The 11,136-nt window shown below is 52.3% G+C and overlaps 5 protein-coding genes across 5 annotated transcripts; 3 read left to right on the forward strand and 2 right to left on the reverse strand.

Moving 5' to 3' along the window:
- Positions 1-1,659: 1,659 nt before the first annotated feature.
- PV10_06688 (uncharacterized protein) lies at positions 1,660-3,653 on the forward strand. Its single transcript, XM_016371511.1, has 2 exons — positions 1,660-1,838; positions 1,928-3,653. The coding sequence occupies exons 1-2, from the start codon at positions 1,779-1,781 to the stop codon at positions 3,491-3,493; spliced, it is 1,626 nt and encodes a 541-aa protein (XP_016223804.1). The 5' UTR covers positions 1,660-1,778; the 3' UTR covers positions 3,494-3,653.
- On the reverse strand, positions 3,377-6,194 carry PV10_06689 (uncharacterized protein). Its single transcript, XM_016371512.1, has 2 exons — positions 5,789-6,194; positions 3,377-5,706 (listed from the first exon to the last, which is right to left on the reverse strand). The coding sequence occupies exons 1-2, from the start codon at positions 6,011-6,013 to the stop codon at positions 3,709-3,711; spliced, it is 2,223 nt and encodes a 740-aa protein (XP_016223805.1). The 5' UTR covers positions 6,014-6,194; the 3' UTR covers positions 3,377-3,708.
- A 545-nt stretch (positions 6,195-6,739) lies between these two features.
- Positions 6,740-8,902, reverse strand: PV10_06690 (uncharacterized protein). The gene is made up of 2 exons (XM_016371513.1): positions 8,579-8,902; positions 6,740-8,520 (listed from the first exon to the last, which is right to left on the reverse strand). Exons 1-2 carry the CDS (start codon positions 8,823-8,825, stop codon positions 8,267-8,269), a joined length of 501 nt encoding a protein of 166 aa, XP_016223806.1. The 5' UTR covers positions 8,826-8,902; the 3' UTR covers positions 6,740-8,266.
- PV10_06691 (uncharacterized protein) lies at positions 6,857-8,252 on the forward strand (the record flags this gene model as incomplete). The annotated part of the gene is made up of 6 exons (XM_016371514.1): positions 6,857-7,139; positions 7,206-7,272; positions 7,335-7,443; positions 7,498-7,623; positions 7,675-7,746; positions 7,797-8,252. The coding sequence occupies 6 exons, from the start codon at positions 6,857-6,859 to the stop codon at positions 8,250-8,252; spliced, it is 1,113 nt and encodes a 370-aa protein (XP_016223807.1).
- Positions 8,903-9,293: 391 nt separating the features above from the next.
- On the forward strand, positions 9,294-11,124 carry PV10_06692 (uncharacterized protein). The gene has a single exon (XM_016371515.1). It carries the CDS (start codon positions 9,464-9,466, stop codon positions 11,000-11,002), a length of 1,539 nt encoding a protein of 512 aa, XP_016223808.1. The 5' UTR covers positions 9,294-9,463; the 3' UTR covers positions 11,003-11,124.
- The last annotated feature ends 12 nt before the right edge of the window (positions 11,125-11,136 follow it).

Genomic DNA, 11,136 nt, shown 5'->3' on the forward strand with positions numbered 1-11,136 from the left:
AACATTATTCGTCAGAACATCACATGTGACATGGGTGTGTTGACTCTGAATTGATTACAGGAATACGACGAAGAAGAAAGGAAAGAAAGAAAGGGTACCTATGTACGGGTAAAGGATGAAGAAGAAAAGGAAGAAGTTGAGAAGAAAGACGAGGTTGTTGTCTTGAAAAAGATGTCGAGTCGACGGTGAGGAAAGATTGATTTGTTTACATGCAGGTGGTGCATTGACGAAATTGGCGGGGGTCGTGCTTGCCTTGCATCACTGAATCCCCACCATTCACAGAGCGGGAAGGTGCACTTGACACGGGCCATGACCACTTCTTCGTTTGCATCTTGATCCTATTCTGCAGGAACAGCTCACCGACTCTATGACTATCATGAGATGTGAAAATTACAGTAAGCAGTAAATGAGAACATACTACTTGGTCATGTCTACTACACCATACCATGTGATTGTAAGCGTACTTGGCTCATTATTGTACCATGGTGGTCGACAAGAGTCCAGAATCCGGAGAGAAGGTGCGGTGGCTGAGGGGCTACTGGGGCTACTGGGGCTACTGGGGCCTGGCTGGGCGGTGGAGTTGACAGGTAGGAGGGACTATCTTACCGTCTGGCTGAGCGCTACTGCCCATCATTATTTCGATCACGGATACTTTTACTGCCAAGTACTTACTTACTCCGCGGTCTGCCACTGCTCCAGCTATAATTACAAGTTTGGAATGATTGTTAGGCCCTCGGGCGTTGGTGACGGCGCCCCCCGCCTGGTTAGACAGTCACAGGCTGCACGTCAGAAGCAGTACTCCGTACCTAGCTACCTAACTTAAGGTATCTCAAGGTTATTAGTCTCCCTCATCACACCCCACGTGTCCACCTCCTGTCAGTCGACACCCATCCGGCCATTATATTTCTAGTAGCAGGTCTTCGCATTGGATGCTATCACTACTTGTCATTACAGCATCCCTGTCGGTATTGCCGGGCCTAGAAACTTCGAATGCATAGAAGAAGTCTTCCCTCGCTAAGTGGTCGCACTACTTAATCAAGGCTGGAACCAAGGTCCAACGGCCTTTACGTATACTTGAGACCCCTCGGGCTACTTGTTGGAGGCAAGGCTTGAACAATGGCGGCTATCGGCTCTTGTTCTCACAGACCTGAAGCCCTCATTCACCCATCTACGAGTTCCATAATCTCCTCCATCTCGTCGCTGAGTGGGTGATATTTCTTCGGGGGCATGTGGCAGGGGCATTGTAAATGCGTACTGAGTGGACTACGGTCGTGGCTTCCTCACAGGACACCCTACGTACTATAATCACGTGAACCACATTATCATTCATCAATTCTTCGCACATCCTTTTTTCTTCAGATCGCTGCAGATCGATTCTCCACTGTTCATTCCCACTGCAGACCTTCTCTGGGCCCCCTCGGCCCTTCTTCTATGTTCTGGTGAACCAAGTTGAACCTTGACCAAGATTACAGTTGTGGAATACGGCTGCCAGCCGCACTACGGCACCCTCGAAGCCCCCCGTCGGAACATGCCTTGGCTGCTCGGCCTGTGCCGCCCAGAGCATCCTGCGACCATCAGGGCCTGGAACATGGATGGATCACTTTTCCCTTTTATTAAAGTCACCCCAGACGATCAACGTCGAGACGAGACCTCACCAAACTAATTACTAAGTAGTTCAAGCAGAAGTCACCATCTCTTCCTTTTCTTTCCATTCTCCCCCTCGTCGTCTCGCCTTCATCCCTGGCATACAGCCATTCCTTGTGTGAACATGATCTGCCATGGTAGGCGTCCCTGGAAAGAGCAAGGGCTGCAATACTTGTCGTCGCCGTAAAAAGGGTGTAAGTAGTCGTCTTCTTCTTCTTCTCCTCCTCCTTCTCCTCCTCCTCCTCCTCTCCTTTTCTGCATTTTTCCTCTGACCCGCATCCAGTGCGACCAGAGACGTCCCATCTGCGGCCAGTGCGAATTCAGCGGGTATCACTGTGGAGGCTATAATCGTGATCGCTCCTTTGTCATCCATCCCGCCACAAATGCCGTCCGCCGTGCCGTCTTCTTGCCCTATGTTGCTCCAAATCCCCTATCCCTCCTACAGTCATTGAACCGCAACGCCCTCGATTCTCAATGTCGTGGGCTTTTCTGGCAATATTACATGCCTCGCGGCGACTGTATGTGTCGCGACCAATTTATTCTGCAGTATGGACACCCCATGAATTGGGCTGAACTGGTCCGCTCCCTCCCACACGAGGACACCTCCCTCTCCGACGCCTTTTCAGCCCTGTCTATCTCGGGCGCCGCTAGAGGCAATAACGATACCCGTCTCATCAATGAGAGTACTCGTCTCTATGGCAAAGCCCTTAAGGAGCTGCAGCTCGCCCTCTACGACCCGGCCAAGATGCGCTCTGATCAAACTCTGATGGCCTGCATGCTTCTCGGTCTCTATGAAATGCTGCAAGAGCCATCGCCCACTTCCCCAAGATGGTTGGCCCATGCCCAGGGAGCCGCAAGGCTCATCCAGCTTCGCGGTCCTGCTCTTCATCGCGAATGGGACGCACATCATTCTTTTCTCGCATCCAGAGTCCCCACTCTGTATGCCGCCATCCTGTCGAGGCAGGCCACTTATCTCGCTCAACAATCCTGGTTGACGGTCCCATGGGAAAAGCAACTCAGGACCTACTTTGACAGATTGGTTGATGCCGCCGTTCACATCCCAGGTCATCTCGAAACTCTCGATCTCCTTCAGGACTCTCCAACCACAAACACTTCCAGGTTGTTGCACCTGCTGAAGGAGTGTGCAGCCCTGCAAACCCAGTTGAACAAATGGCGAGATGGCACCAAACCATCCGCAGTTCCAGTCGCCGTCAAACATGGCGCCTTCGACCCTCACCTTTACCCTTTTGATACCGATCTTTGGTTCGCCAATCACCTTTTCGCCCATGCTCGCCTGTTCTACTGCACCTGCTCGCTCACTCTTGCCGAGGCTGCTCTCGAAATCATTCGTCTCCTCACCACCGCACAGGAATCGCTTGTCGTTGACAAGACGGCGAATAAATCTCTGTCCACCCTCTTCGATCCAGAACCTCATGCGCGTGATATCTGTCGCATCGTGTCGTACTGCACTCAACGCGATATGGGCGCTCTTGGGCCAATCCTGGTCGAATTTCCGACAACCGTGGCCCGCCAATACTATCAACGAATCAAACGTACAGAGGCCACGCAATGGCTGGATTCCACGCTTGCCGATGTCAGGGCTCGAGTCTTGTACGCGCATGAGAGCATGTCCAAGTCGTCTCCGACCTCGACCAATTCCCAGGCAGGGAATTGCGAGAACCCGGTTGGAGAAAAGTCCGATATCTTTCCCCGGGACGAATTAAAAGCTGCCCCAAGGCTCAATTTGACCGACACAGCCCATTCTCCACTGACAGGGTTGTCCACGGGGATCTTCGTTCGCGAAGACCCGTCCATATACTATCAAGTCGTGGGGAGTGACAACACATGAGGTCCAATAACAGACAGGGCCAAAAAGAAAACTCAGGGAAGAGGAAGTGCGGTCAGGAATCTTGCGATCAAAATTCGTTAGATCTGTGGAGGACACGAGGCGTTTTGATTAGCCCAGCTCTGAAATGTCTAGGATATAATTAATGCGAATATAGACTCTGGCATCCTAGCACCCTAAGCTCCGTCTCTGGACCGACATGATCATCGTCGGCGTCGTTATAACTCATCTCCCCATCGCGCCTTGTACATGCCGAGGGCCTTGATCGGAAAGATGAATTTGTAGTTGGGATATGTAATCATGCAAGAACAGTTGAAGACGCCCTCGATGGCCTCTTGCAACCACTGTCCGTCACTCTGCTGGCGTGCCAGGAGGACGTTGTTGAGTGCCCGTCGTATGGGTTCCTTGCCCGGATATCCCGCATACATGAGGGCGATGCACGCCCAGCTCGTGGCCACCACCTGGCTCCGCTCATGGTCCACCCAGACCTTGAGTTCCGAAGCCCGGTAGCTCTCACCCCAACCGCCGTCCGGCATCGTGTGCGACAAGAGGAAGTCACATGCCTTGCGCACACGCGCCGAGGTCTCGTAAGTCTCGCCGACGGTTGACAGCGACTCCAACGCAAACATGGCCGCATACGTGAAGCACACGCCCCATGACCCGTACCATGATCCGTCTGGTCGTTGCGCGCGTCGAATATATTCGCACGCCGTCTGCTTGATGTCCTTGATCTCTTGCGCCCGGTACTCCGGGTAGTGTTTTTGGAAGAGCGACAACACCGTCACCACTGCTGTCGTGCACTCGGGATAATCATATTCCACCATGATTCTCCCAAAGACCTCGGCCGCGTTGAGCAATTCCATCCATTCACTGCCACGTTGGCGTTCGTATGACGCAAAGCCACCCGTGTGTTTGTTCTGCATGGTGAGAAGCACATCAACGGCGTCCTTGATCCGTTGTTCCGACACTTGGACCGCATATCCGTGCTCCTCCTGGAGAAGAAGGACCACCCGTAGAGCTTCAGCGGTGCAGTCGGAGACGGTGTAGCCTTGGAGTTTGGTGGAAAAGGGCCATGCTCCTTTGCGGGATTGGCGGTAGCAGATGTCCTGGTCCGGGACGTCTTCTCGGATCTGTTCGCCTTCGAGATAGGCGAGGGCCTGAGTGAGCATGGGTTTCCATTTGGAACTCGAGGCCAGTCCCGCCTCAACACAGGCTTGAATGGTAAAGGAGGTATCCCACACCTGAACGCCGTTGGTTCCATTGACAAGCATTCCGTCAGCATTGACCCAAAGGTATTCTTGAAGCCGGTAGAGATGTCGGTTAAACGAGTAGGAATCTGGACCATCGTGGATAAAGCATGCAATTGTGTTCATAGGCGCGTTGACGGGAGCTAGGTCGGCGTAGTCAGTGTTGGCGTCTTCGTACTGGATCAATCGCCATGTCCAGGCTTCGGCTTTTCGAGCGATAAAGTCGGTGCGGAGGAAAGGGATCCAGATCCAGACGAGGATCCAATTGATGAGATTGAGCAGCCAAGATTTGGGATGGTAGTTGTCCTCGGGGGCGATTGAGTTGCGGTGGCTGCCAAAGTCAATGGTGTCATAGGGCTGGGTGAACAGCTCGTCGCGAAGCTGGCGGACAAGTGGGGTTTCTGGCATAGTCCACCGCTTTGACCAGATATAAGACATGGGGAGGAAGACCTGGCGCATATGTATCCACCATCGCCAGGGTGCGAAAGGGACCCAATCTGGGAGAAGCCACAATTCAGGCGGAACCGGGTTGACCAAGTCCCATTGGGCGACACCAAGAAGTGACAACCAAAACTTGGCCCAGTGTGGACCGTTGACGGCACCTCCCAGTTGATGCAGCTTTGCTCTTGCCTTGATGAGGCGAGGGTGCTCTTCACTGGCTCCCAGGATACGTAAAATTGTGTAGTTCATGGTGGTGCCAAAGACGGAGGAATGGCCTTCGGTGTGCAGGCCCCATCCACCATCTTTGTTCTGGACAGAGTAGAGATAATTTCTCATCTCGATTTGCCGCTCGACGGGAATCGGAGTACCGGTGACATACCAGCAGATAACAAGGCCTGGGAGAAGGAAGAGGGGGCCGCCATATTCGCAGGCCCAGTTCCCCGTAGGGAGTTGAAGTTTGGAGTAGAAGCTGAGGCAGTTGTCGATGGATTGAGAGGGAGTGGTGGCAAGAGGGAGATTGGGGAGGTTCTAGCAAGGCAGATCGCATGTCAGGACTGAGGGTCGCAGTAGTTGAATGGACCGCAAGTGTCATTTGTGGCCATGTACTTACAATAGGAAGTCCTAAATAATACTTGTCTGAGGTGGATTGTGGCCAGTCCTTGACCTGTTGGTCGGTCTTGAGATAATGCCAGACGTGGCGGCTGTCTTCGCCAACTTCGAGCCGCCAGCGTGAGCGGTCTACCTTTTCTGAAGAGAGGTCAATGGAGTGTTCACCGGCATAGGCGTGGCCGTTGGTGACGCCATCTGGCCGTTGTGATTTCCTCTGGTGTGCCATTGCTAAACGACAGAAAAGGAATAAAGGATCACGACATGGCGCATTGGAGAGTAGGTTGAAGTGAATGTTGTTTAGTTGGATGGATGGATGGGCAGTGTCAAGTGGAGAGATGTAGGAATCAGCGGTCAATCATCGGCTGGGACATGTTGACGGCGTTGGTGATGGTGTTGGTAGTGGTGGGCAGCCAAATCCCAAAAAATGAATGAGACCACTCGGATTCATTTTATGCGGGTGTAGGTGAAGTGGGGAAAGGAGCGATCCCATTGGTACCTGCCCCGTTCACGCCCTGACATGAGATGCGCAATATGCACAAAACATTCAATCGATCCACTGAAATGCCAGTAAAGTCAAACTAGATGCAGCACCCGGCGCCCGAGTCCGAGGGAGGGGGGTCGAGGGGCCCCTCGGGCTTGGAATAGAGATCTCCAGGGGTGCCAGGGATGTCAGGGGTGCTCAGGGGTGCCCGAGGCCCGGAGTGATTGATTGGGTGGGCGGCTTAGCTGAAGTCTGGGGCTAAAGAGGCCGCCTCGGCCCATAACACGTGCAGCAATGCCGACCTGAGGTACCTTAGGTAAGTACCTACTTTCTTGGTCTGCTAACTGCTTTAAGACCACTGATGAAGGAAGGCAAGTACTCACCATGTCACCAACCTTAGGTAGGTACAGTGACATGTTAGGTACCACGGTACCTACGTCCCTAGGCAGGCACTGTAGCCTGTAGGTACTTTGGATATTTGGCTTCTTGTCAATCCCTTTGGAGTCTCTAAGAACACTACTACGACGACACATATGTCTAGGCATGTGGACGAAAAATATGATGGAGTCAACCAGGACAGACTCCCACATGACTTTTAACGTCGACTTGGAGCCATCGACCCGTCAGGCACCGGTCCATGTCTCATTAGCCCACCAGAAAGTCATAAACTACATTGAAAGCACGTTTGACAACATCATCCAAGAGATCCGAGTCCGGCCATATGGCAAGCCAGTCATCACTCTAAGACGCATCACTGCCATCAAGCCATACTATGACCACTCCGACTATATGAGACTAAAATGGCATATTGAGGATCGTCCAATTTCTTACTCGTTTCCTGGCAAGAACAAAGATGAGGCGTGGAGATTTGGTAGGTACCTAACACCTATGACATGACACGGCCGCGCGTTCTTACCCATGTATCTCCCGACTTCAGCTTGTCTCGGCCGCGTGCTCGGAGAGATCTATGCTGCCGTTCAAAGTGGCATTCTGGTCACCAAAAGGTAGGAGAGGCAGCTCCCTGGACGATCGAAGTTGTACCGCAATTTGGATTGAACTCGCACAGGGACATCTATTACCATGACCCTTCACTCTTCAAACACCAAGGGCTGGTCGATCGTCTGGTTGATGACATAGCTCATACTTGTGGTGTCAGAAGATTGGACCTTCACGTGGTAGGTTTTGATCGTCTGGATTGTCACCCACTCGCTGATTGCTGACACCGACAGGTGGCAAGCCCCAAAGGATTGGTGGCGGGATTCAAGAACGAAGTCATCACGATACCAGACATGTTTCCACACGCCCACTTGGATGCATTAGGTCACGTCAGATGGATACTCGTTGTTGAGAAAGAGGTGGACGATTGATATGCTCATTGCAAACCTGACCTGAACTGACAAATTCAGGCAACCTTGAAAGCTTTAGTCGAGCAAAGCTTGCACCTCCATCCAACGCTCGGGTCTGGTATCATTGTGACAGTATGCGGACCTCACATGGGGTATTCCATCCTCGTGCTGATTCGTCACAGGCCAAAGGATATCCCGATCTTGCGACTCGCAAGTTCCTCCGCACGCTCTGTGATGAGCTCTCACCACCAGTTCCACTCTGGGGCTTGTTTGATCTCGATCCAGATGGTATGCGCATACTGAAATGTTACGTGTATGGGTCAAAGACCTTAGCCCATGAGCAAGAATGCAATCTTCCCGAGATGAAATGGATTGGCCTTCGCTACCGCCATCTCTTGCAGACATGCCATGACTTCAGTCTATCCCTCCCTCTGACACCACGTGACCGAGCTGTGGCAGCATCCATCCTCAACAGTCATGAGTGGCGGGATGAATCCGGTAATATCCTGCCGTGCCTTGTGGGTTGCCATGTCGAGTTGCAGCGTATGTTGTTGTTGAACCGAAAAGCCGAGATACAGGCTCTGGATGACGTGGAAGGAGGGATGATGGCCTATTTGACCGAAATGTTGAGAAATTGATGATGTTGGAATTATCATAGGCCCAGTGAACGTCGGACGCCTTGTCTTACTTTCTTTTCAAAGTCGGCTCGTCGATCTCTCCACATCTTTGCAGCCTCAACATTCGCAGGACTCTCATCGTTGGGTTCGGCCAACATGGACATGACGGAGATCAAGATCTTTTCCACACTTTGGATTGGGGACCACCGCTCAGATGCGCTCTCATAATGGTTGGGGTCATCGCCGGGCGGGTGGAGGATGGAGATACACACTTCTCCATTGGCATAGACTATCACTGTCAGTTTAGATCAAAGTCGCAGGCGCAGGCGGAGCGAGGGTCAACATACCGTTGGGATGCCAAATCTCGCCTAGAAACTTCATTTTGGGGGGGTTCAGAGGGTAGTCTTTGGGGAACTTGAGTTCTGCGGGAAAGATGCCACCTTCAAAAGGAGTGCCTTCAGGACCTTGGATCAAGGCTTCCCAAATAAACAGATCTTCTTCGGTGACAGGACCTGCGGTGATGCCATCGGGGGGATTTGTGAGGAGGGATTTGTATTCCTGGAACAGGCGTTTAGAGGCGACGCTCGAAGTCATGATGTCGGGTGGGGGATCGAAAGAGGAGTTGTGTGACTTGGGGAAGAATAGACAGGAGGAAGGTAGTGGTGGTGGTGTTCACTTTGGTCTGATTTCCAACTCACAAGTCACGAGGGCGAGAGGCAGACGGAATGTCATGGAAGTTTGACCGGCGATAAAGGAAGAAGTGAGGGGGAGGGAGATCTGGTTGAGGGGTCACAGTGCCTTTTTAGCCCTCTCCAGGCACTCCCGGGGAATACCCAGGCTTCACTTCTAGGCTTTGACCACCCCGATGTGCCTAACTTAGACTTGTGGAATAATGTGGCTGTTGCCGGGCAGATCCCAAGGAACCAAGGAAGCAACAAAGTGGCTTGAGGGGATGCAGCCTGACAGAGTGGCAGGTCCTAGTCCCACAGTTCATCGACAAGCTACCTACGGAGTAGTATCAACTGCATATCAGCTGTAGCTGCACCCCAATTGCAACATGTCATCGTTGTCATCATCCACTCGCTTCCTCTCTTTCCCTTTTGCTCTTTGTGTACCTGCATATCAGTTCAGTTTCTCAAACCTCACTCGTCCTCCTCCTCCTCCATACTAACACTTCTTCCTTTTAACCCTCATCTCTTTCCTCTTCCCCTTCTCGCTCCCCTCACATCACCATGGTCCGCAAAACCTCCTCGGGGTTCTTTACCTCCATCCACGAAGATCTACCTTTGCATGTCGCTAGAGGCTATGATCGTGTCTATCACCAGCATTCGGCCTACCCCCAACAGGTCTCGCGCACTCGAGATGAGCATCCCCCTGTTGCACCCTTCTCGGCAGAAAAGTACACCCAACCCTACCTCGATTTCATGACCAACAATCCCACCATCTATCATGCCGTCGATGCATTTACATCTGACCTCGCCAAGGCTGGTTACGAATGCCTCTCGGAAAGGAATCTGTGGAAGATAAAGCCGGGTGGTAAATACTATATCAAGCGAAATGGCAGCGCATTTATTGCCTTTGCAGTGGGCAAGGACTACAAACCCGGAAACGGAGTTGGCATCGTGGCTGGTCATATTGATGCTTTGACTGCAAAGCTCAAGCCAGTCCCCAAGTTGGCTACCAAAGCTGGCTTTGTTCAACTCGGTGTTGCCCCTTATGCTGGAGGACTGAACTTCACTTGGTGGGATCGAGATCTCGGTATCGGTGGCCGAGTTCTAGTCAAGGGCAAGGATGGCAAGATCACCGAGCAGCTGGTCAAGTTGAATTGGCCCATCGCGCGAGTACCCACCCTGGCACCTCACTTTGGCGCCGCTGCCCAAGGTCCCTTCAATCCAGAAACAAACATGGTTCCCATCATTGGCCTTGACAATTCTGACATCACAGGAAAAGCCCATGCTCCACTCAACCTGCCTGCTGGCACATTTGTCGCCAAACAGCCCGAGAGACTGGTTCGGGCCATCGCTGGCGAACTCGGCATCCAGGAATACACCGACATCGTCAATTGGGAGCTCGAGCTTTTTGATATTCAGCCCGCTCAGCTAGGTGGATTGGACAAGGAGTTCATCTTTGCAGGTCGCATTGACGACAAATTATGTTGTTTTGCCGCCATCCAGGGTTTGCTCGCTTCATCAGACGATGATTCACCGGGTATCGTCAAGATGGTTGGCTGCTTCGATGACGAAGAAATTGGTAGCTATCTCCGTCAAGGTGCCAGGAGCAACTTCATGTCGAGTGTGATTGAAAGGATTGTCGAATCTAGCTCTGACAATTATGGCCCCAATCTCCTCAGCCAAACCCTGGCCAACTCCTTCCTCGTCTCGTCCGATGTCATTCACGCAGTCAATCCCAACTTCCTCGGCGCCTATCTCGAGAATCACGCCCCTCGGCTCAACATTGGCGTGGCCGTGTCCGCCGATCCCAATGGACACATGACCACCGACAGTGTCTCGACCGCTCTCCTGTCGCGCATCGCCGAGAAAAGTGGTAGTACTCTCCAAGTCTTCCAAATTCGAAACGATAGCCGCAGCGGTGGAACCATTGGACCCATGACTTCTTCCAAGCTGGGAGTCCGGGCTATTGATTGCGGCATTCCTCAACTCAGCATGCATTCTATTCGCGCCACCACAGGCTCCCTTGACCCTGGCCTGGGTGTGCAATTGTACAAAGGTTTCTTTGATCATTTTCAAGAGGTGGACCAAGAATTTGAGTAGAGAAAATGAGCTCAGGAATAGATGTAACAACCTTCACATGTATACAATACCACACAGATCTTGGCTTGAGGGAAGCGGCTCCGCGAGACCCGCCTTAGAAGCGAGATCATGTCAACTATTCACCACCCAGTTCC

Source organism: Exophiala mesophila (assembly GCF_000836275.1).
Source record: "Exophiala mesophila strain CBS 40295 unplaced genomic scaffold supercont1.4, whole genome shotgun sequence".
NCBI lineage: Eukaryota > Fungi > Ascomycota > Eurotiomycetes > Chaetothyriales > Herpotrichiellaceae > Exophiala > Exophiala mesophila.